Here is a 26,269-nt window from a genome sequence, read left to right as displayed (position 1 = left end):
GACGAGAGGCCTTTCCCATTTTGTGACTCATCGGAACTAAGCACTCCCCCGGAGGCAGCCTCTGCTAACCAACAGCTTCGAAAACCTTCCTCGAAAGCACTGCATGCCATCACTACGCCACTTAGAAGGCCAACGCTTCACTACGCAGAGGAAGTCTCCACAGGAAAAGCAACATTCCCCACAAGACATCTTGCTAGGAAATCACCACATCCCGGCTCTTTAAGCCAAGGTCCCAGCACAGCACTTTGGCAGAGGATGACAATGAACTGCCAGCAGGATAATGTGGTTACGCGGCCTGAGCCGCTGTGAAGATGCATTAAAATCTCAATGTTCGAGCTCATCCAAGCAATTAAATGAACACGGACTGCTCTGTTTAGACGGGACAACACGGGACAGGCGGGGTTGGCCTCCATAATCCTCTGTTGCTTCTTTTAACGTTTTAAAGGCATTTAGAGCTGGCATTTTTGTTTTCCAAACCAACCAGGAATGGATGGGAACTGGCAGAGATGAAAGAAAAACTAACACCCAGTGAGGCCTCCTCCGCGCAGGCCCTGTGCTCGGTGCACTCACCACCTGGATAAACGAGTCTTCAAGGCAGTCGCAGGTGAAGAGGGTGAAACCTGGAGAGGAACTACAGCATCCAGAAACCCCCGCAGGCACTTTAAAAGGAAAACACACTTCCTCGTCACTACACAAACCTCCTCAACAATCACTCAGCCACATCCTGCTCACTAAGAAGCACAGGTCGAGGATTCATTCTATCTTCAAACTCGGGTGATTCCAATTCGCATCACAAACCCTGTGGATGGTGTACAATTTCGAATCAATACATTAGCCTGTGGGAAACATACAGAATTATAAAGCGCAGTTTTAAATGGTGAGCTGGACACATGATAGGACGGGCAGGGGGGCGGAAGGTCAGGCAATCGGAGGGCTCAGTGCACCCAGGGTCCTGCCTGCCCCCCACGAGCGGTACTGCCCCCCCCGCGTGAGGTACTGAGGTCAGTGCCCAAGCCCCGTCTCACCTGGGGGCAAAAGCATCCTTCAGGCCTCCAGGTAGCTAAGTGAAATCTCAACAGGCCCCATCTTGAGTACAGGGAGGAACAAATGCGTGGCACCTTTCGCCACAGAATCACTAATCCAGACCACAAAGAACACACGACACGCAGAGCTCTCTTTTGACAGAAAGTGACTAAGCAGCCGGGTCTGAGGTCAAAGCCGGCAGGGAGGTCAGTTCCTGCAGCTGACTGAACGACTGCGTTTTCCCTCGGGTCACAAATGTAAGCGATGTATGTACTATTCCCTTAAAACCAGTGAGAGCCCCTGAAAACAGGCACAGCCTTAGGGTGAGCAGGATAAGGGCAAACTGGTGACACAGCAAGGACGAGCAAACTAGAAAAGTGACATTATTAGCAATAAATCTGCATTTGCATTAAGCACGTGACAGAGTTAAAACGCACCCAGCTATAAAAAATGGATCATACTTAAGATATCAGGACTACAAGACCAAATTTCCTTTATGTTCAGACACTGTTCTAGGTACGTTACACATGCCAAGTAAGTCCCCCAGCACTCTGTGCGTTTCACTCCTGACTAACAGTACAGACTGGCAAACTGAGGCATATAAGGCGGGGAAAAGACCAGCAGGAGAGCCAGGAATTATTATTAAAACCAGGTGCTCTGGCACTTAACTCCTCTAATCAAGTTAGAAAACTGAATATAGTTTAAGTTCCAAGAAGATGGGAATTTATCAGTTTCACTCACTGTGTCTGGAACAGTGCCTGGCACATAACACGTGCTCAATAAATACGTACTGAATGGGGGGATTAGCTATTTCCTAGCAAAAAGCACACGACTCAAAAGCACAGTTTGGAAATGAACAAGATCGAGTATTTTATAACAAGTGCAACCGTTTTCTCACACGTGACTGTCTGCACACTCAAACTCTGCAGACTCTCCCTGCAAAATCCACCACGTACAGAGTTACGAGGAGAGAGCTGGGTCCAGAATGCTTAGTGGTGGCAACTACTGACGAGTGATCAATAATCAGACAAGCCTTATTGACCGAAAACACGGTACCAGGTAACTTGCCAACCCTGAAACACACAGACACACACAAACGGGGAAAGGTAGGAGGAACCGGCACGTCGTGAGCCCAGTGGGACTCAGAACAACTCCTGTTAAAAAGGGGAAAAGTGGGGAGTGGTCCTACCTTTACACAGCCACCCTGATGTGTCCCCACCCATGTCTAAGGGGCTCCAACTAGGCAGTCCCTTTCTTTTCATGACATGCCCAACAAAGATGCCAGTTCGTCACTGTGATCCTACTTTATCGTACCCAGAGCTTAAAGCAGGTGAGGGTGCCTGCCTCTTGGAACTGAGGGGCCTGGGGCTGCTTTGCTCGCAGAGGTCAAGGTTAATGTCCTGAGCAGCGTCCTCGCCTGGGCGGAGCCCACGCAGCCCCACTCTGCACAGACTGCCCCCGTCAGTATCACACCTGTCCCGATGGTCCCCTCCGAGGCGGCACCCGACTGCCCACTGCTCCTGCTTCAACGACAGGATCAGCAGCCATCAAACCACAGGCAAAAGACAGAATTTTAACGGGCCCCAGTAGCAGAAGTGTCTCTGCGTTCCTGCACCTCCAGGTGGCATTCCGTTTCTAAGCCGCCAAATACTGCAGATCTCGGCTGGAGAGGCAGCAGTGTGGCCTTGGCCAAAGCACCTTCCTGCAAAACAAGGGGCAATGCCCTAACTGATCACCGAGGTCCCTTTGAGAACTAACACGTAGTCAAAGTAGGTCCAGTTCCTAGAGCTTGTTGGGAAATGTGGCAGGGGCAGGGGGTGGAAACTCAATTACCAAGTGCCCACTATGTACTAGATTCAAGGTGTCTGAAGATGACGCCAGTGTCCCAACCCATGAGAAAACAGGACAGACCTGGAGAGCAAGCAGCCAGTGTGATCAGTGCTGCTGCCAGGAGGCTGCCTGGTCATTCTGGAGCCTTCTCTACAGCAGCATTTCCTGGGGCAGGGGGTTAGCGGAGAGAGAACCACCCAGGAAGGTACAAGGCGCTTCAGGCAGAGGCACAGCCCGCAGCTTGCACCAGCAACTGCTCTGGCCGCCTCAGGGCAGAACCGGTGCGTCTAGCAGAGCAGCCACACACGAAGCTGGAGATTTCAGAAAGAGCCTCCAATTCACAGGGTTGATGTGAGGGAAGCCTGACAGTGCACCAAAGGGAGGAAGACGAAAGTTACTGACTTGCCAGAACCCGCTAGAGGAGTAAGCTGTCCCCAGGGGGAAGTGAGGGTCTTAGGGCGGTCCATTCACCTTGTCAAGTAAGCAGGAAACAGCAAGGCCAAGCCCAGGCCCCAGCCCAGGGACCAGCCCCCACAACCAGCTCCACCAAGCCCAGCCCAAGGGGCTGCAGTGAGCTGGAGCCTCCCAAAAACCAGTGACTGCAGCAAAAGAACACCTGAACGAGGGGTCATGCAGACGGCAAACTCCAGAAGCCAAAGGACAGCGTGGCGAGCTGGGCCAGTCAGACGCAGCTGCCCCGCCCCCCACACAGGGCAGAACTCCTGATGTAGCCCAGAGGACCCCTGAGATTAGGGGACAGCAGCCAGAGAGCTCAGGATGGCGCCTCTGGGCATTCACTTCCGTCCCTCCTCCCTTTGTTCTCCTACACCAACAACAACAATCTGGAAAAAGGCAAGGTGCAATCAACAGAAGCAGATTCTAAAGGGAAAAAACATAAACAATCCAAATAAGAAAGGGGAAGAGATTTATAGGCTTCAATTTAACCCCAATCAAATACTGTTTTCTGAGACACTTAAAAATAACTACCAGCAATAACTACTATTTGTAAAATGCCACTGTGTGTCTTAGCCCAAACTAGAAATGTGATACACATTTTCTAATTAGACTCTCAGACCAACCCTAGGAGATCAGTATTATGCCCGTTTTACAGTCCAGCAGACTGAGGCTCAATGGTGTTAGAGAACTTGCCCAAAGTCTAAGTGCTAACACAGGACAAGGTTTCCTCTTGTGAGGGTGACAAACAGGCCGAGTGGCATAAGAGCAGTCCCAGGTGTGTGAACACAGGGGCACCTGATTAGGGACGTCTCAGAAGACACCCAGGGGAGGCACCAACGAAGCTGAGACCTAAACGACTAAGAAGAGTAACAGGTAGGCTGCCAGGCTCTGTGCTGAACACTTCAGTGCAGCAGTCCCGCAATTCTCACAACTATCCTAAGAGGCAGGACTGTTCATGCCATTTTAGAGATGAGAAAACCGAGGCCAGGGAATCCGGCCATTGTCTGTCTGCTTCTGGACTCTAGAACGCCTCCAAATGCCAGCTGGGGAGCTGGAAGGAAGCTAAGGAAGATGGAGGAAACCACTGAGGAGTAACCATCAGGGGTCTACTTTATAAAGACCCCTGGAGAGCTGCAGAGCAGAAAACGGACTGAAGGGGCAGGACTGGCAGGAAACCAGTGGGGAGGCCGCAGCATCGGCCCGAGCAACAGTGGGGGCCTGGGCTCAGGCAGGAGCCTTCGAGAGGAAAAGGAAAGAGTAGGAGGTTTGGAAGAGGTGGAACCCACAGGGGTGGGATTTTAGTTCTGGACTGTTCCGAGAGGCCTGTGAGTCTCCAAGCGCAGACGCCCTGCAGCCACTCTGACACGGGTCTGCATCTCAGGGGCGAGATCCCGGCTGGAGACAGAGTTAGGTGCCATTAGTGTATGGCTGGTAAGTGAAGCTGTAGAAGACGAGATGGCCCAGAGAAGGATCGCACAGCAGGAGAGAAGCCTCAAGAATCCAGCGCCCGTCCCCCGCACACCCGCCACAGAAAAGGGGAGACAAGAAAACGGGAGGCCTCCCTAACCACAGGTGCTCCTGGACCGGTCACGATACGCCTCCTTCCCACCATGCTGTGCAGCGTACCACCAGGAAAAAGGACACACGCCAGTTTCCTTTCTACTCAACAGTCCTGAGGAGAAAAGCTGGCTCCCCAGTCAGCCCAGGAAAGGCCAACGTAAGACAGCCGAGAGGATGGGGACAAGTCCCCCCCCAGACAGTGAGCCCTGGAGGCAGGCAGGCATGAGCCCCGTCTAGCAGCCTCCCCAGGCTGCCCAGGGCAGCTTTAAAGAGAGTTCCTGCTCCTTAGAGAAAAAGAATGCGGGAGTCACAAACCTGGTGCCAGGCAATACTTAAGGGACAGTTTTCAGAAACTGCAACTGGGAGGGAGAGCACAAAGCCGTGGAGTCAGGCCGAAGCCTTGGTGCCGACAGCATCCCGGTGCCGGGGCAGCCCCCACTAACACTGACACCGGGGTTCCAGAGGCCTCTGCCTGGAGCACGTCTGCGAGGTGCGTTCCCACCAAGGCCTCAGGGCTGCTGCTGCTGCTGCTGCCGCTTTCTGGGGCCTTGTGACGCGCTCGGGGGCACACACAGCTGGGCCTGAGGAACGCTGCCGGGCAGGACCTGCCTCTCCATTCCTAGGTCGCGCGTTCACCTCCACAGCCACAGAAGCGTGTCAGGAACGCCACTGAACCCGCCCGAGTGAGAGGAAAGGGGCCTGGAGATCGCCCAGTCCGAATCCTCCTCCCAGCAGCGAGGAAGCTAGAACCCGCAGGCATAAAGTCACGGGCCCGAGGTCCCCAAGCTGGTCACACGGGGACAGTGGGCAGCGAGGCTCAACACGGGTCTCTCGAAACCCGACTGCACGCTGCCTTCTAACAGCTTTACCAGTAAAAGTCAAGGGCACCAGCAGAGTATTTCTCTACAGAAATCAGACATGCACGCGGCCGTCACACGGGGCCCCGTTCTAGGCACTCGGGCATGTTACACTCACTCATCCCCACAGCGGCCGGCAGGCGCAAGGTGTCATTACCCTGTTGACTGACAAGGAGGCTGAGACCGCTGACATAACCTGCTCCACATCACAGAGCTGATCGAGGGCCCGGGGACTCGAACCCAGCTATCGACTCCAGAGCCCAGCTGGGAATAAGCACCCAATTTACAGCGTGGCTATAATCCACATGTTCATTTTCACACGGGCCTTTGTGGGCCGTTTTCCTACAGAAACACTGGGCCTCCCAGACTCACCTGCAGCATTTACCCACCAGGTAAGAGGACTCACTCAGAGCTCTGACTTCCGGGCTCCAGGAGGAAGGCCTTGCGGGTAGAAGTGGGAAGAGCCCTCCTCGGTCTGGACAAATGGTCTGCCCTCCGCAAACGTCCTGCTCTGCAGTCCCCTCATTCCTCCTGTGGTGGTTTCCTCCCAGGACCCTCACCCTGCCTTTACCGTCCCCTCAATTCCCACATTCCCTCCAAGCCTGGCCAAACCCCAGGGCTGCAGACCAAATTACGAAGCCCTCATCCTCACCCCCCACTAAGGTGTGAACTGCGGATGTGTGTGCTCAGACTTCCTCAAGGCGAGAAGGGGCTGATTACCTAAAGGTAGAATTTCAGGAGAACACTAACACGTTGAAGTCAAGTGTGGGAGGCCGTGTGACGGAGCGGAAGCCACTGCCTGAGGGTCTGTGCTCACTGTCCACTAAGGTAACACCAGCCCCTGGAGTGTTTATTCTGTGCCAGAGAAGTGTTTTACTGACAATATTTCATATCTTTCTGAAGTGGGTACAATTGTCATCCCTATTTTAGAGAACAGAAGATTGAGGCAGAAAGGTTAGCCTCATGGCTGTTAGGTAGCAGGGCTGAGATGTGAACGTAGCTCTGGAGCCCAGTCTTAACCACTGGGCCACTCCATAAACACTATGCCTGGTAATTATAACTACTATTGATATAACACTTAATACACGTGAGCTATCCCGAGGCATTTCACATGCATTATTTCACTTAATCTTCACTACAACACTGTCAATACTTCTATTATCCCCATTTTACAGATGAGTAAACTGATGCTTTAAAAGAGTTTTTCACTTGTTCAAGGCACAGAGTAAGTGCAGAGCTGGATCAGAACTCAGGGAGCCTAACCCGGTAATTCACATTTAAGTCTTGACATTTCTGGCTATACCTCCCTTTGCTTCTGAATCCAACAGTATCTAGAAATCCAGGAGACTGGTTTTGTTCTATTGTTTTTTTCTGTTTGGTTATGTTACTCTTTGTCCTTCTTATAATGGCTCCTATGGTACCAGGGTTTGAGGTGTGAGGGAGGAGAAGGGTGTACGGATCCAGGCAAACCAGGGCACTCTCTACTAGAGTCAAGCCCACTATCTCTAGCAAGCTCACGGGACCGGGTGCTCTCCAGGTTAGATTTAGGTGCAAGAACACCTCTAAGAATGGTACCTGGTACCTTTGCTAACGATAAGGACAATCCAGGAAGGTGCCCACCCTAAGTCATGACGACTGAGCTTTGAGGGCCACTGAAGTGAGTTCTCTTTCCTCATGATGTTCTGAATGGATCTGTATTCCCTGCACACATCAGCAAGCAGAACGAGCCAGGGCTGGGCCTGGCTAAAAGGCCGATGGAGTTGACTCCCCTTTTCCCAGTTTTCACATGACTGCCAAAACGACAGCTGCCACAGAACACCTGACATCAGGTGCAGTAGCTCAAATTATCCTGATTCAGTCAACTCCGGAAGACCTCTACCAACGCCCAGGCCCTCCTCAGCACTGGTTGCCAACCGGCTGAGAAAGGGCACAGCAGGTGACCAACAACTTAGACAAAACTGCTAACCTCAGCCCTCAAAGAGCTTATCATCAGTTCACCAACTGACTTCACCCTGTCCTTCCAAATTACCCTTCTGGAACCCAGCCCTGGCCTCCATCGCAGGATCTCAGAATTTTCTCTACAAGTGGCACAACTAGATTTCTCAGTAATGGCTGAAAATGGAAATGCCCTTATCGCACTTCATCAAAAATACAAGCAAGCAAACCACAAAAGGGGTTGTAAATTAAAAATTCAACAGTAAAAGCTCTTATTTATGCTTTTGTTCATTCAAGGCATTTTAACTGAATGCTTACTGTACACCAGGCGCCCTGCTAGGTCCTGGGAACTCCCAGCAGGAACAGGACAGAGTAGCTCTCCTCGGGAACTGAAAAGGGGACAGGGTCCTTAAAGAAAAAGGCTCACCGTCACAATCGGAAACAACCCCACCCTGCTACTGGTGGTGCCAAAACAAAGGGCAGCTTCCAGGACCCATTTGCGAGCTGAGAGTCACAGGAAGCCAATGAGGAACTGGATTCTGATAAGAAGGGTTCAGGAGGGAAGAATGGAGGAAATGTCTTCAGACTTTCCAACTGAATAAACTGGAAATAAAAAGGACTTTCCTTAGAACAGAAAGGTGCTCTTCCTCTAATAAAAATGTAAAATTAAGCATGCAAAAAAAAGGGGGGGGGGGGCAGCAGCAGCTTTCTCTGGACCCGCTCCCCACTCCCAGGAGAAAATGACTGCTGGGCACTCTGCTGCTTCAGAAACCACCCAAGAAAGGCTAAAGTCTTAGTTTGCTTTCCAGGCAAATAAACAAGGAGCCTTGTGCACAAACACACGAAAAAAGTCAAAGCCACAGATAAAAGCCTGGGTACAGGATGCTGCAAAAGGGAACTTCTGAGCAAGTCAGAGGAACTTTCAGCACATCTGAACATCACAAGCGGTATAAAGTGACGCTATTTTCCAGCAGGAACTGGTAATGCCAATTATTTTCTGCCCTCATCAAGAGACCCTGGCATCCCTCTACAGAACCGTTACCTATAGGTGCATAAGCATTAACAGCTCGATTCTTTCCCCAATTCAGCATGAAAAAAGTGCTGCTCACAGCAATTTAACATCATTTCATTAGAGAAGATTAATTTTTAAATGTGTTATCCTAACAATTATGCCAACTGCCATGTAATTAATATTCCAACTGACTTTACAAAAATTACCAAATCCCCTAAAGAAAATAATTAGTCATGAGGCATAAACGAGACTTTCCTATGGCCAATAGCACATAAAACAGAAAGTTCATCACATAACGGGCGGCATCAAAGCCCTTCCCACACTTCCGTCAATTCTCACCAACACTGCCTCAAGCTGCCATTGGCAAGTTCCCCCAAACTTCACGTAACACATTAATGCACTCGCTGGTTTAAACTCTTTGAGGGTAAAATGATGAATGATGAAAGTCTTAGCAATTAAAAAGTGCTTTTCATTTGCAGGAGAGGCAAGACAAACACATATAATTGCTTGCAGCATCCATATCCACAGCTGGAAATTAGAATACTGGCTTATTCCCTGGGGTTATTTCTCAAGTTTGTTACGAAATATACATAAACTATCCTCACCCTCGTTTTTTTCTTTTCTATCAGGGTTGTATGTATCCTTATAATCTACCTTAAATCCTTTCTAGAGTTAGGTAAGATATGAATGAGTCATAGTCAAATAGGACATCATCTACCATGACAGAAATAGAAAACACGTCTTCCCTGCAGCCCACCTTCGAGTCATTGGCAGGGGCTGCCCAGCCCCAGGACAGAGTTGTGAGCCCATCTGCAGCCTCAGCAGGAAAGAATGCAGCAGTTGATTAGTGATGTCTGCCCTGGGCAAGAGCAATAAATAGTCTGAGGCCCCATGGACGTGTATTTGCCATTCCACCCTTCAATAAACCATTAAAAATTAGTAAAAGGCATACTCATGAATAAAATATAACACAGGAATGGTTTCTAGGATGTAAGTTAAAGTGGGGGAGAATATTTTCGATAGCCAAAAATCTTAAACCAAACTGGATTAAGCCATCAAGCTTTAGAGGAAAGAAGATTGACCTAAATCAGGAAACGCAAATTCTAGTCTAGCTGTGGAGCCTCAAGCCAGTCCGCTCACTGGGCCGCAGGTGGCTCAGCCATAAAACAAGGGGTTGAACGGAAGAGCTCTTACTCGTCCTCTTCATTTCTACCGACCACTGACACAAGCGGCCCCAAACCCCTCCCCTGACGGGGCACCAGGGAGCTGGCAGGGGAGCAGCTCCTTTACAGGAGCGTCACTCTCAGGACATGACTAAAACCCCTACATCCCTCGTTCTGCTCACGTGGGATTTACAATCTGATCCATTTCTGCATCTATTTTCAACCTGCAGCCTCACCAGGACAAGAAGTTCCATGCGCGTATTTCTCTCCCTTAACACAACCTCTTTTCTACCTTGGGGCAAGGCTGGGGGTGGGGGCAGGAACTTCCATTTCAATACACGAACTATTAAAGTCAGCAAACAATTAAACTACCTTCGTTCAAAAGTTAAGCATCATCACTTCAGCTTAAAACCAGTCACTTCCACTGACGTCCCAGTCACTCGTGGTTTTGAGATCAACCAAAATCTTCCCAACATGTTCAGATGACCAAGAGCACCCCTGGGAAAACAAGCAAGCACAAACAGGCCCGCCTGGTAGGGCAGTGTTGTCTGTGTAGGGCTGGTTCGGTCTCACGTCTGCCTTGGCAACTGTAACAGACATATGTCATTTTTTTGTCTGCCCTGCATCCCCTCCTTTTGGGAACTGCCCACCTCCAACTCCAAGGATCCCCACTTCCTGTGCTTCAGGGGACCCGTGCTGGCCAATCAGAGAATCTCACCTCCTGGACGCAATAAACTATCTCAGGGCCACCTACTAAGCAGGCCCAGAATCCTTTTCCAGGGTCTGATGTGGACACCAGAAGATCACCTGGTATAAGGACCACGCAAACCGACAGCCGCCAGGCTATCTTCTCTACCACCTGGAGGGTATCAGGCCAACACAGGAGAGCAGGCCTACAGAGGGCAAGGAGTACACCCTGATCCTGAAGCCCGAATTTAGTGTCTGTCACCAGCAGAGTTTGGAGGACAAGCCTTACAGGCTGAACATACTCATCTGAGATCAAGTTCGTTCTTTAGTTCGTGACCAACCCGTTCTCCCTGAATCTCAGACTCAGCTTCCAGGGTTCCACCTCAAAGCAAACAATACTAAATACTCCCAGAGCGAAAATCTAAGAAAAAAAGCCTGCACCCCAGAAAAACTGTCAAGGCTCTTCTGTCATCCAAGACCCGAGGGGGGAAAGGACCACAGAAAAGAGAAAAAATAATGGGTAACTGGAAGGGGCAGAGCAGTTCGCGACCAACAACTGTGAGAACAACTGTCTCCAGGGAGGTAGCACAGACGAATGAGAAACACTTCCAAAATCATTGCAAACATATATTCTAGTTCTCTATCAGCAGGAAAAAAAGAAAAATACACAACAACCCACAGCACCCAAACAAAAGAAACTTGTCAGTAAACAAAGTGTTTCCAGGCTTCTGAGCCTAATCATTCCCGATGTTTTTAGAGCGCAGTTTAGTTTTCCTTTCAGAGCTGCCCTGGGGTCTCCGCCAGGGGCCTGCCTGCTGAAGGACACCACGAAGGGCAAATTCCGAGGGCATGTTTAGAACCAGCTCCCTCACACAGCGTCTAAAGTAATTAGAGAGTAATCTCACACACCGTACTCCGGTGATGTTCTTCCCTCGACGACAGGGGACGGTACGTGGAACAAAAACAATGCAAGCGGCTGAACATTTACGGCACCAGTCTTAACCTTCTGGGGGTCAGGACCCCTCTGAGAATCAGATGAAAGCTCGTCTTCCCCAGAAGAAAAGGCACGTACCACATTTGGCATATAATTTCACAGGGTTCCTAAAAGCCGCTTCCTATAGCCATATTCCAGGTTAAATACACCTGACTCATATATTTTTCATTTAATTACCCTGAGCATCATGAATAGGTCTCAGAAACGTCAAAGGACTACATGACAGCTCACAGAGAAATTCTAAAACTTCCAACTCTGTAACCCCATGCTGCATCAAGAACAAAAAAAGACAGAAAAACTTACCCTCCCCTTCTGCATCTATGACATGTAAGAAAACCTGGCTTTTCCTACGTGACGTAGCTCCATTTCTGACATGTTGCCCTTACCTTGTTTGACCATTTATACGCTTGGAGGAGCTGACTGTACAGAGGAGTCTTGTCCTGCACGGGATCCAGGCTTAACAGCCCGCTGTTATGGAGGGGATGGTTCTCGGACGGCTTGCCTACCAAATTGCTCAGACGTTCCAGCTCACTGAAAAGTAAAGAGACAAAGCAAATACACCTGAGTCCACTGACACTCCAGTGTTTAGCCGACCACATCGGTCAGAGGCTGCTCTTCAGTGCGTCCATCAGAAGCCCCTTAAGAAAAAATACCTTTTTGAAAGGAGAAAAAGATCAGACACTATCAAGAAAACCTCTAACTGGGTGCTCATCTTATTTTAACACCGAGCTATCTGATGCCATTCCAAAGGAGGAAAAGAAGAGTTATAAGCACTGGAATCAGTAATACTCCTAAAATCAGGACGTAACAACTCGTACTATTCTCTATGAGGGAGGCAGAGACTTTGTGGAATTTTAAAATGTGGTACAACACTGCTTCTCACTACAAGTTTTCAGACCCACGTACAGATCCCTACATTTGGCACCTGAATAAATGATTAGTTATCATTCACATAGGAATAGATTTCTCTATGGTGCTTCACAGATGGTAAAACTTATAACAAAGAAGAGATAGAAAAAACAAACGGAATGGGAAAACACCACTGAGGGGGCTGTGTCAAACAAACACACTTCAGTCTAGCAGGAAAACTCTAGATAAGCTGGGGAAAGTGAGCCAACAGCAAAAGCACATCCCAGGAGCACGTTCAGAGGGGCCAGTCCCAAAATGTCCACACAAGACCGTAGGAACAGCTTCTTGTGACACGCTGACTTTGGACTCTTCAGCCACCTTCTTCTTGGCACTACTGTGTAAAGAGTTAAAAAGACAAAGGGGTCATGTAAACATCCTGAAACTTTTTAAAGTGGTGAAGGGCTATAACATCCTAAACGTTACAGAAAGGAATCAGAATGGAAATGGAAGAGTGGAAAGAACCAGCACATCCCCTCAAGCAGAGAAAGTATTAACTGGCACGGTGCCAGACGACAGCCAGTGGATGTGGGAGTTTGGGAGGGGTGAGCAATCTCCTGGCTTTCCCTCAAAAAATAATGGCAACTACTTAAGGGGGGGGAAAAAAAAGAGGCACCGATCATTCGGTCACCACTTCCTCCTCCTTCCATCTGGTTACTAAGGAGACCAAGTTGAGGGGGCAAAAACCCAACCACTCCAGAATTCATAGGACAGCTAGCTCACCAAATGCCTTTCCTTGCTAAGGTCAGTTCCGAGAAACAAAAGGCTAAAACCCTGAAATTCTAAACCCCTGACTCTCTAACTGACTCTCCTAAGGAAGGGAAGGCAAGTTGAGGATAAACCAATTAAAGAGTGCCTACTATGTGCCAGGCATTTTACACACATTCTCCCGCTTAATTCTTACACCGCCTCTTACAAGATAGACGTAAAGCAGGTAACCTGTAGGAAGAGGAAGAAACGTGCGATCCTTAACCCAAAGGGGCGGCGAATCAATTCGGGGTTGGGGGTAAGCATCAGTGATTAAGCTGGCTGACCTGTCACAGGCTCTCTCTGGGGAAGGAAGTGACCAGGAGCAGGGAGAGCAGTGAGCAGGTGCTTTGGGAGGGGGCAGGGGGCAGAGGGAGAGATCAAGGCGTTTGTCCTGTGTGGGCAGAGGATACGGTGGAACTGATGAATTCCAGGTTCAGGGGCGAGGAATTAGGGCGGGGATCAGACCAGGGGCGCTTGGGTTTGGGGCGGGGCTCAGCAGGTCCTGTCTGCACTATCGATGCAGTTTGACGAGAGACCTGGAGCCCACAGGGCCTACAGGTGAGAACCTGGCGAGCTGAGACGAGAAGGGTAAGTTCGTGGGGAGAGCCTGTCTCCTCGTGAGGAACGAAACGACCACCGAAGGGGTCCAGGGCGGGGGAGACAGCCAGGAGGAGGAGGCCAAGAGGAGGGAGACGAGAAAGCGGAGCTGCCCTGCGGGACAGGCAGACAGGCCGGCAGAGGAGAGAAAGAGGGCGAGGAGCAACGGAACGGGAGGACAGCCCGTGAGCGGGGAGACTCGCGCGGGGTCGGGACCCGGACCCCGGCCCCTCAGCCGGTACCTACTTGAGGTCCCGGTTGACCGAATGCAAGTTGTCCTGGAAGTGCGCAATGAAGGCCTTCTCGCGGCCCTCCAGCGTCTCCTTGTTCCGCATGCCATCCTTCAGGCAGTCGAACACCCTGCTCACGCTGGAGCGCAGCGCCTGAATGGCACTAATGGCCTGGGCAAAGGCCTCCAGGTTCACTCCGACACTGAGCACGTCCGCCATGTTTGCCGCCGCCACAGCCGGCTCGCCACAGCCGGCTTCACGAGCACCACGCCGCGCTCGCTGATGACGCAAGCCGCCAAGGCCTCTGGGAAATGTAGTTTTCGTGGGGCGGGGCTGCCCTAGTGGTTCGAGCGGGCGCTATCCAAAAACTTCAAAGGAGTGCGTGGGCAGGAACGTGATCCTCTTGGTTTAGGGAAGTCACGTTGTGTGCTGGGCTTTCTCACTGGTGACAAGGGAATACAGAAAGTTCTGTCATTTCCCCAAACTTGTGATCTTGGGGGTTATATGGAAAAGAATTGCTCATAGCAATAAAATGTCCATGGAGTACATAATTATTGTATAACCCATTGAATAAAATGAGTCCATATGTAACTAAATGGTAGATAAGGGAAATTTCTTCCCTACAGTAGAATGCCAACTAATAATGTAGAAAGAATAATGGAAAGAATATTACCTTTTGGCAACATTAGAATAGTAATTGATTCACATAGGCTCAAGAGATGCTAAAACTAGTGGGTGAGCGTGGGAGGAATAACAGGATATTTATCCAGTCTCGAAGTATCATCCCACAAGAAACTTATAAATTAAGAAGAGAAAAATAATGATCTAGCAATTTCACTTCTGGACGTATGTCCAAAAGAAGGGAAAGCAGGGACTAGAACAGATATTTGCACACCCACGTTCATGGAGCATTATTCACAGCAGCCAAAAGGCAGTGTCCATGGTCAGATGAATGCATAAGCAGCATGTGGTGTATACGTACAATGGAGTATTTCAGCCTTTACAAAGGAAGGACATTCTGACACCTGCTACAACAATGATGAACCTTGACGGCATTATGCTGAGTGAAATAAGCCAGAAACAAAAGGACAAATACCGTATGATTCTACTTACGTGAGGTCCCTAGAGTAGTCAAATTCATAGAGATGGAGTAGAATAATGGTTGTCAAGGGGCTGGGAATGAGGAGTTAGTGTTTAATGGGTGAAGAGTTTCCATTGGGGAAGATGAAAAGTTCTCTGGATGATAGTGACGGTTGCACAACAATGTGAATGCACTTGGTGCTATAGAACTGGACACTTAAAATCGTTAAAATGGTCAATTTTATGTTATGTGTATTTTACCATATATGATTTAAATTCAGTAGCGTGAAAGGGGGGAGGTAGTAGTGACTGCACAGTGGAGAAACCTGGCAGACACCACCCTAACCGAGAGATCAAGGTCAACATCACCAGTGGAAGACAAAGCCACCTCCTGAAATGATGCACTGAGAAGAGGGTAACATGCCTTCTGTGATATTCCTGACAAAAATGCAAAACCTGAATCTGATCAGGACGTCAGACAAACTCAAACTGAAAGGCATTCCACTAAACAAATGACCTATACTTTTCCACAAAACATCTGTGTCGTGGAAGACAGAGAAGAACTGAGGGGTTGTTCCAGATTAAAAGACACTAAAGAAACATGACAACTGAGTGCAACGCCTGATCTGGGATTTTCTTTTGCTGACATGATTGAGACATTTGGTGAAATCTAAATTAGGCTATAGATTAGTTAATAGTATTTTATTGGTGATGATTTCCCGATTTTGATCATTTTTGTTGTGCTTATGGAAGAGATGGCCTCATTTAGGAGAAATACACCCTGAAGGGGAAATGGAGCACCATTACGTCTGCTTGAAAAAGACGATGGACATGTTTATTTAGAGAGAAAAGGATAAAGCAAATGTGGTAAGATATTAACAGTTGTGGAATCTGGATGAAAGATCTATAGGAATTACTTGTACTATTCTTGCAACTGTCAGTCTGAAATTATGTCAAAATAAGTTGTTTTAAATAGCCATCGATAAGGAGCACGGAAAGTGTAACAGCCTAGGTGGTAAGGAAAATCTCCAGTTTGCAAGGCTGTGCTGACCAGGGTTTTTGAAATTGTACAGTTGACCTCAAACCCACCCCCTTAGTAATTCTCCAGCTCTTCTCCAACCTCACTCCTCCGCCCCCACCCCCCACACCACTTCAATTCAAATCCTTTAGTTCTGGAACAGTAAAGATAAATTCTGCTCAAAAACTCAGCCCTGCTGTTGCTCTCCGTGAGACACACAGCTCATAAATACTATTTAAATGAGTTAATGGTCCCATGAGACAGAAAGGTGTTTTGTTGTCTTGGTTGGGTTTATATAGTTGCTTTCATTTCCTGACATCGACCTCACCTTTGTAAGTGTTTCCATTTATAGCTTTTATTTTTTTAATGGAAAGGGGTAGAGATAGCAGGAAACTTCTAGCTGTGAACTTTAAACGAGTTACTGAACCTCCCTGAGCCTCCGTTGCCTCATCATAATAAGACTGATAATAATACCTATCTTCACAAAATAGGTGTATAATAACACTTTGCAGGCACAGCCCTTGAGATAATGCTTGGCAAGTAATAAACACTCAGAAGATCGTCGCTGGTGGGAGAATGTGCTAAGGAAGTTCCTGATGGTTCTGTGGCCTGTCTCCATCTCCTCTTGAGGACTTTTTACAGAATTAAGTAATGCGCCTGTTGTTCATACTTCCCGTTATCTCTAATGACGTGACCCGACACATGGAAACTCAGGTATACAAGAGCTTGTCAATGAACTGTGTCCTATTATTCACTACTTTTTGGTGGCCTTTTTATCTCCTTTGGAGTGTAGGGGTTTTCTTTTTATGCGTTATTTTTTTATAATGTAAATTTTTTTACATTACATTTTTATTGAGGTATAATTTACATACAGCATTGTCTTAGTTTCAGGTGTACAACATAATGGTTTGATATTTGTGTATACTGCAGAACGATTGACACAATGTCTAGTTAACATCTGTCAACACACAGTTACGGGATGTCTTTTCTTGTGATGAGAACTTTTGAGATTTACTCTCTTAGCGACTTTGAAATATGCAGCACAGTATTATTAACAAGAGTCTCCATGCTGGTTTTAAAGTTGTTGTGGAAAATATTTCTTTAACTTGACAAAAGTGAAGGGAAATATCTGTGCTCATTGGCTTGTTTGGGTTTTGGCTTCGGTGGGTTCATCCTTTGCAGGGGGATGAAAAGACAAACTCTACTACTGTGTTTACTCACCCTTTGGGGATCCCTGACGGCTTGGAGAGTGTGACCCCTGCTGTATATATTGTCCTCAAAAAATGTACCAGTGTATTTCTGCCCACATCAATAGATACCTATATACACGAGGTTTTGAGGGGTCCGTAGGCCCCCTAAAGCCCAAACATGGACCTCTGGCTAAGAATCATGCTTTAGGCAAGTACGATGGGGGTATGTGTGGTCCGTGGCTGTCTTGTAACCATCGTTTCTCCAGTGCCTAGGACACAGTAGATGCTCAGTGTAGGTTGAAGCAATGAGTTAACACAACGTATTATATTTGCCTCCTTGGATCCTCTCTCCAAATGATTTCATCTCTTTGTATATTCAGATATCGTCTCCTGCTCAGCCTTCTTCCCACCCCCACCCCACTCCCACACATGCACAATAAGATTTTCCTTTGTCTCAGCCTCTGATTCAGTGGTTTAGACTCTGATTGGCGCAATAAAGTACAAATACACTCTGCTCCCACAGTCATTAGTTTTCAGGATTTCTCTGTGGCTCCCCTCTTCTGGGAAACTCAGAAATTGATCAGTGGAAATACACATTTCCCCTGAACCTAGTAAGGAGTCTTTCATCACATCAACAGAAAACTTTTCATTTTGGAAAGGAATGGACAGAGTTTCTCTAAGGTGTTGTAAATTCTCAAGAACATTGGCACATATATGCTTGCATCTGTGTGTGTTTGTGGGATATAAATTACTTTAAAGGAGTTCATTTCAAGTAATATCAGATTTTAATTATTATGATCCCATGTTTGGGTAAAAAGGAGCACCCTGCTGCTAATATCTTCCAAAATGAACAAGCCATTAGCTTGGTGCTATCAGCTCAAGAGTATTAGAATGAGCAATCAGAATTAAAGTTGTCAGTATTTAATTAAAATGTGCTGCAACTCCCATCATAGTCAGAGGGCACGTGGTTTAAGCATTCAGACTGCGAAAGTACCCTCATCAATTAATAATTACTAAAGATTCACTAGATGCAGAACGCTGCGTTGGATGGTGGGGCAGAATGTCACCAAGCTAGATTTAAAACCAAATCTGCCTTGGGTAAGCCACCACGCAACTAAGCCACTTGTCGCAGTCAGCACGGCACAATACTTAAGACCCTGGGGATTCAATTGGGGCAGCATACAGTCCTGGGGACTTGGTAGGCATTCGTATGAGTCATTCAACAAATACAGATATTGAATGTGCTCGAGTTTGCTAAACAGCTGGAGAGCCAGTGGTAAAACCAGGCCCGGTCAACGCAGACTATGTCACTGAAAATATCTGCAGTGGATCCTGTGTTTCTCTATATTCACCAGTGAAGGCTCAGGACATCAATTGCTTTTAAATTGCTTAGAATCAGGTTTATTATAGTTAATCTAAAGGAAGTATGGTGAGAAACCCCCTCCCCCACTCCTGTTTTCTTATTTCCTGTCTATCGTGATTTTGACTTGACAGTGATGATAAAGAGCAAAGTGACCCCAAGGACAAAGAAGATCCTGGAGATCAGAAAAATCAGCTTTGCCTGTGGCCTCGGCCCCTGACTGTATCTCTCAGGCAGATGGGTTAATTATTCTGGGTCTCTGGTCTTGCATCTAAAGAATAAGGAAGTGCGATTCCCACAGAACTAACAATCCAGGAGCATAAGACTAGGAACTAGTTATTAGTTCAAGAAGGAGGAAAGAGAGGGAATCTCTCACCATCAACACCCATTGCACCAGGATTCCTGCATTCCCGATTCACTCATTTACTCAGCAACAGTCACCAAATAAAAGCGTTGAGTGAGGACCCAGACAGAATTGTTCCCACTCTCGTGGCACTCGCTCACCACTTAGCAGGGGAGACAGACACATATGGAGCATGAAACGCAGTGAGGGTCAAGGGCAGGAGAAGAGACCTACACAGAGAACTTGGAGAGAGTGGTCCCAGTGTTCTTTTGCACAGGGGAGGCCTGAGCCAAGCCTGCCAAGGTGACAGGGCTCAGGTGCCGTGCGGGGTACAGTGAGGGAGTGTAATAGACAGCTTGAAGTTTTAAATGGACAGATTTGGGTGCGATGTGATTAAATCTGTGCTTTTGCAATCCACTCTCTGGCTTTGGAGAAGCTGGGCAGAAGAGTCCAAGCTTAGAAGCAGAGACAGACAGGCAGGGAGACCTCGCGTGCAGAGCAGCCGACAAAGGACCGCACATGAGCCATATTCTTCCCGTCACAGGAAGCCAGGGGGTATTTTAAATATTGTAATAAATGATTGATTGCCCATTTGGATGCTCACTAAATCAACCACCCAGCGTGTTATTAGGGGCCTCCACTTACTGCCATGTTCATACGTAATTAAGTACAAAACATCTTTTACCAACACATTAGGCTAAATCAAAATGGATCACAACGCAAGCTGTTTGCACAGCCTCGACCACAGCCCATGTAAGGGAGGAATCGCCTTTTAATTCAATTACTGTGTTACGTGGATGGTGCATTTTAACCAAGAGGGACAATGGACTGCCAGCCTGAGAAGCTACTAAACCTGGCACATTACCCAGAACCTGGGAGCAGAGGGCAGATGCCAGGCTTGTGGCTTCCAGGGGAAGCTGAGGCATGTGGGGTTTTGTCTCAGGAACTACCATTTAGCAGAGGCCTAGCAGAGACAACAAAAGAAGACACATCTGATTCCTGACAAAGAAACAATCCATTCACCTTGAAGCTGGAGTCTTCTTTTGTAAAACATGTTGCTTCATTTTTCCTATTATAAAATACACACTTACTTTGAAGTCTTGGAAACTATAGAAAAAGCCTATACAGAAATTAAGTTATGCATAATTCCACCACTCAACATTCTGGTTGGTCGCACATACACATTTTCTTTTTTACAAAATTGGAATTGTGCTATTTTGTGACCTCCATTTTTCATAATATAGCTTAAATACCTTTCCCTATCAAAATAATTTTCTAAAACATCACTTTAATGATTGCCAAAGATTCCATTCGATGGCTTTACATAGGTTCTTGAGTCCTCTGTTGTTGACCGCCAAGATTTTTCCACCAATATAGCTGTGGATGCCCTAACTGCATATCTTTGTGTGGAAAATGAATACATCCCCTGAAACTGATATCTGTTCACTGGCTGCGAATTACTTTCTCCGTTTGGAATAACAGGTGCAGAGAACAGCCAAGTTTCTACCACGCTGGTACCACCAGTCCATTCTTGGGAGGCAGTGGGGCAGAGAGGTGGAGAGAGCACAGCTGTGCAGGACAGACAGACATGTGCTCAAGTCCCAGCTGCACCATTTATGGAGCGATCACACTAGAGAAGTGTTGTCTATAACTAACAATCACACAAAAAGCTAAAGGTAGTTTAACGAGAGAAGGGCTTATTGGTCTCAATGGTACCTGGTCTGAGGATGCATAATATGAGGCTGATGCAATGGGTCATCAGGGACCCACGTCCTTTCATCAGTCTGCCCCACCACCCTTAGCCTCAGCCTCATGTCTTCATGGTGATAAGATGGCTGGATCCCAACTCTGCATTACAAGCAGGAAGATGGAGGAAGGAGCAGAGGTGGCACTGCGTGACTTCTCACACATCATTGGCCAAACAATGTCACATGGCTACCTCTATCTGCAAAGGATGCTGGGAATTTGAATTTTATCCTTTTTTTCAGCCTCTATTAGCACTGCTGTCCAATATAAATATAATGTGAGCCATATGTTTTCTAATAGTCACGTTTAAAAAGGGAAAGGACCTCACGCCTATTAGGATGGCTACTATTAAAAAAAGAAATAAAAGAAAACTTTTGGTGAGGATGTGGAGAAATTGGAACCCTTGTGCACTGTTGGTGGGAAGATAAAATGGTATGGCCACTATGGAAAACAGTATGGGGGTTCCTCAAAAAAATTAAAAATAGAATTACTATATCATCTAACAATTCCACTCCAAGTATGCACCCAAAAGAATCAAAAGCACAGTACAGCCATATTCATAGCAGTACTATTCGTGACAGCCAAATGGTGGGAGCAGCTCAAGTGTCTATCAACGGATAAACGGATAAACAAAATGTGGTCCATACATACAATGGAATATTATCCAGCCTTAAAAAGGAAGGAAATTCTGATACATGCTACAACATGGATGGACCTTGAAACTATATGCTGAGTGAAATAAACCAGTCACAAAATGCCAAATACTGTATGATTTTGATTATGTGAGGGACTAGAGTAGTCAACTTCAAAGAGTAGAATGGTGGATGCCAGAGGTTGGGTGAAGAGGGAAATGGGGAGTTCTTTAATGGGTACAGAGTTTCAATTTTGCACAATGAAAAGAGTTCTGGGGATGGATGGTGGTGATGGTGGTACAACCATGTGAATGTAATACTTAAAAATGGTCCATTTTATGTTATGTGTATTGTACCACAGTTGAAAAAAAGATAAGCAGTTGAGATTAATTTTGATAATGTATTTTATTTAATCCAACATATTCAAAATATAATTTCAATATAAAATTGCTAATGAGATAGTTTACATTCTTTTTTCCAACTAAATCTTTGAAATTCACTGGGTAGCTTACACTTACAGCATATTTCACACTGGGCATATTAATACTCTAGCTACCATGCTCAGTAGCCACCTAGAGCCAGTGGCTGCACTATTGGACAACATAGCCCTAAAATAAAGGCAGGTGAGGGAGAAAAGGAGTGGGAAATAGAGGTTGGCTCAGCCAGCTTGATCTGCCTGTTGTACCTTGGCTCAGTCACCTAACCTCCCTGAGCTGGGTTTTGGGTCATGGGAGATGATTGCCTAACTCACTGTGACTGATGCAAGAATGTACTGGATAACCCATGGAACGCCCCCAGTGCACTGACACAGTCACTGAGCCTGTAAGTAGCTGTCGTTGCTATTCACGTTACTATGTTTCCATGTTTCCATGGAAAATGGAGATAACAATAAAAAAGGACTTCACAGGAACTGTTTCTTACAAGATTTGTCAGAGAAGGAAAATTTGAGTATATTTCATGTTTCTTTTGAATTATCTTTTAGACGTCCATATTGATATTTACGGGTAAAATAATATGACATATGAGCTGTGCTTGAAAATAACATGGGGGGACAGAAAGAGATGGGGGAAAGGGTTGAAACAAGATTGGCTGTCAGCTGATAATTGTTGAAACTGGTGACGACTGTGTGATTTTCATGGTACTGTTCATCCTGCAGTTGGATATTTTCCACAGTGAAAAGTTTGATGGATTTTTTTTTTTTTAGAGGATATTATGTGGGTACTCAACATGCCCTGAGTTTCTCAGACTTTTTTTTTTTTTAAGAGAATGATTCTGGTAGAAATAAATGGCCACAGTGGCTTCTTGGGAACCAACAACAGCCAGCACGCGACTGTGACAGTCGTGGCTGGAAAGGAGCAAGGTAGCATGGTGTTGCCACCTACCACTGGTTCCCCTGCATGATTTCCCCAAGAAAGAGACTTCTGTTTTCTCTCCACCCAAAAGCTGAGGTCTTGTGTTACTGTGCTTGGAGGGGATAATTGAAAGCTGTCAAAATGATAATCGACTCTATTTCAACTGCTTGGTTTGTGTGTGGGTTTTTGTCTTGCTTTGTCTTGTTTCCGTAAGGGATTTGGATATGTAAGAGCTAACGATGGTAATCATTTTCATTAAGTGTTCAATTATTCAAAGATGAGGAGTTTTTAAAAAATAACAGCTTCATTGACATATAATTCACATACCATGAAATTCACCTTTAAAAATTGTTTTTAAAATATTCACAATATTGTGCCGCCGTCATCACGATCTAATTCCAGCATATCCTCCACTCCCCTCAGTCCCTGGAAACCACTAATTACTTTCTGTCTCTATGGATTTGCCTAGTCTGCAAATTTCATGTAAAAGGAATCATATGATAAGTGATCTTTTGTGTCTGTCTTCTTTCCCTGATAATTTTTTTAAGGTTCAGCCGTGTTGTAGTATGGATAAGTAATTCATTCCTTTTCATGGCCAAAAGGAAGGACCATACCCCATTTTGTTTCTTCTTCAATGGTTGGTGGACATTTGGACCGTTTTCACTTTTTTTGCCTATTATCAATAATGCTGTTATGAACATATAAGTACAAGTTACTGTGTGGACATATGTTTTCAATTCTCTCGGACATTTATCTATGAGTGGAATTCCTGGGTTATATGGTAACTATGTTTAAATTTTTGAGAAACTGCCCAAGTTTTCCACAGTAACTACATCATTTTACACTCCCACCAACAATGTATGAGGGTTATAATTTCTTCACATCTTTGCCAACACTTTTTATTGTCTGCCTTTTTTTATTACAGCCATCCTAGTGGGTGTAAACTGGAGTCTCACTGCGGTTTTGATTTGCATTTCCCTGACGGACTAATGGTGGTAAGCGTCTTTTCTTGTGCCTACTGGCCGTTTGTATGTCTTCTTTGGAGAAATGTCTACTCAAATCCTTTGTCCACTTTCAAGTTGGATTATTTGTCTTTTTGTCTCTGAGTTGTAAGAGGATTCTTAAATTAATTCTAAATGATACCTGACATTATAGTGAACATACTTGAGTAGGTAGTAAAGGTTCTTTGAGATAGTTCTCATGCGGCACCCCAAATTGTACTGGATACGACAGGCTTTCATCCTGAATAGCTACCATAACCAAAATATCTCCAAAACTTTAAAGAGAACACAGGGAGGACATCATTCCTTTTTATACCTTGTGTTTTGGCATCTGGCTCAGTGATTGCTCTCCGGGATCTGCTCCTAACGGGAGAGATACGAATGAAAGTCAACTACAACTCAAATTTGCTAGAAGATCAAGGCCATCTGAATGGTGACCATTGAGTTTGAAGAAAACTCCCCTGTGGAAGGGGGGATGACTTTATCTGGGGCCCAGGAAGGGCTCATGAAGGACGTAGCATTAAAGCTAATCCAGTCATTCTCAAATCTGTCTGCAGGAGATTCTGGGATTGACATGCACGGCGTGATACCCATCGATTAATCCTTAAATATTCACCCAATAAATATCAATTAATTGCATATTATGTGCCCAGGGGATTCAGTGGGATACAATGTTAAAGTACCTGCTTTATAGAACCTACCTCCTAATGAGGGGAAGCAGGTGATAAAAAAGAATAACTCTATCTGTAATATGTCAGGTAGGTAAAAAGGAAAATAAAGCAGGGTGGGTGGACAGAGTGACAGGGAGGTGGCCATTCTGATAGTTTCGTCTGTAAGATCTGTGAGTGGTAACCTGTGTGAGTCACGAATGGAGCTGAGAGGATACCTGTGGGAAGAGCGTGCCCTGAGAAAAGGGAAAAGAGCAATCACGGCAGGCGAGGTCACATAGGACCTTTCACGCAAACATCCACTGTGGAACAAAACAAGCTTAGGGCCATGCATTGATGATACCCGGGTGCATTCCATCCAGTCTTTGTTGGAGTCGTCTATTAACTCTGACAAGGTTGTTGGCATGCTTTCTATCATGGCAGAAGATGGCCTGAGTGATCCGTTGACCGGGTAGTGTGATGTTTAGGTCTTTGCCTTTGACAACCCCTGTACTGCTCAGAATCTGGTTTTCAGCAAAGTCCACATCTCTGAAGAGAACATACATCGAGGTTATAGACAGAACAGAAGGTTTGGGAGTCAAAGGAAATAAACAAAACTGGCCAAATCCGGCTTCACCGAGGCTCGAGACATCTTCTTTTGTCTCATCGTTTCCACTATGAACAGGTTCCCAGAAAAACTTTCTCTTTGTTACTGGAGAGCACCTGTCCAGGTTGTCATGTTCTTTCCTTAAAGGAGCTGGATGTGCTTAGCTTGGAGCAGAGACGGTGAGAGTAGTGGGAAGGTCGTGATGGTGACCTTCAGCTCACCTTCATGTTAACCGTGGGGAAGACTCTGTGTTATCTAGTGGCGATAACAAGAACCATTTGTAGGGGAGTTATAGGGACTTTCTACAGCTGGAAAGGCAGTGAGTTTCATGACTAAAGTTATTAAGTGGAAAGTCAATGAACATTCATTTGGAGTCTACACAGAGGATTCCAGCACTGGCTGGCAGTTTGGACCGGAACCCCCTTGGAGTTAAGATTCTATAATCCTATTGCTGTGTCTTTCTTCTAGGTAAAAATCAAGAACATTCATGAATGAGATCCCTGTGGAACAACTTGAAGGTCATTTCCAGTGGGGCCTGAGTCTTTTTCCTCAAGTTGCGTGCTGTTCAGGGGGCTTTAATTAAGCTTTCCCCTCCGGGCACAACCAGCCTGTTTGTGGTGAGTGCAATATGCCGTCCCAGAATATGTCAAACTTCATTTGCAAAATATCAGACTGCTGTTTTTTTCCCAGAGCCAATCTGCAGAGTAATACGTTCAATAACTTTTGCTCTTTTTGCTCTCAAAGCTAGGTCTCTTTTTGGAGTCGATAGCGCAATAAATGCGGAATCTGGTGCAAATTCCAATGGAAAGAAAAGATATTGTTATTTAAAGGCCAAATAACGGCTTAAAATTAGAGTTGTGAAGGCATTGAAAAACACCAGACTTCCCAGATGGCTTGGAGATAATTCACTTTGCACTCAGTCCGTTCACACGCTAAAAAAAAATACTTTTGACTCTGTTTCTCCTCAGATTGAAAGTTGGTGCCTGCTTTAAACATATGTGCTTCTCTCCTTAAATTTAGCTCTGAGTCATGTTGTATTACATTAGGAATGCAGCAGGCAGGCACTTGGAAAATGTACATCAATGCGTTTATTTTTAAGTTATATAAAAATAAAAATATATATGTTTAAATATATTAGGCTGTATTTTTGCCCAATTTCAAAATGGTTGTTCTCAAGAACAGATTAGATAAAAACAATAATAACGAGGATGACACTATGATTCTGGCACGCTGCCCATTTCTGAGGATCCCAGAGCAACTCTTCGAATCCTGTAGCTCCTCGCCCCCAGCCCA

At 46.2% G+C, this 26,269-nt stretch overlaps 1 protein-coding gene and 1 long non-coding RNA gene across 5 annotated transcripts in view; one reads left to right on the top strand and one right to left on the bottom strand.

The window, feature by feature from the left end:
• Nucleotides 1-14,264, bottom strand: part of MED27 (mediator complex subunit 27) — a 188,240-nt gene extending 173,976 nt beyond the window's left edge. Inside the window, exons 1-2 of one of the 4 annotated variants that reach the window (XM_088793380.1) lie at nt 14,017-14,264; nt 11,904-12,048 (exon numbers count right to left, since the gene is read on the bottom strand). In XM_088793380.1, coding sequence (XP_088649506.1) covers nt 11,904-12,048; nt 14,017-14,219 — 348 coding nt within the window. In that variant the 5' untranslated portion in view covers nt 14,220-14,264. The remainder of the gene's footprint in view (nt 1-11,903; nt 12,049-14,016) is intronic. The other 3 variants (XM_088793381.1, XM_074331236.2, XM_019728890.3) reach the window with 3 other exon arrangements.
• Nucleotides 13,680-26,046, top strand: LOC141571202 (uncharacterized). The gene is made up of 3 exons (XR_012495988.2): nt 13,680-13,761; nt 23,647-23,716; nt 25,445-26,046. It is a non-coding gene; the product is annotated as an uncharacterized LOC141571202 (long non-coding RNA).
• Nucleotides 26,047-26,269: the final 223 nt, after the last annotated feature.

Source organism: Rhinolophus sinicus, chromosome 16, assembly GCF_057876585.1.
Source record: "Rhinolophus sinicus isolate RSI-liver-muscle chromosome 16, RSI-T2T, whole genome shotgun sequence".
In the NCBI taxonomy this organism is placed as follows: Eukaryota; Metazoa; Chordata; class Mammalia; order Chiroptera; family Rhinolophidae; genus Rhinolophus; species Rhinolophus sinicus.
This window is presented reverse-complemented; position numbering and strand designations above follow the sequence as displayed.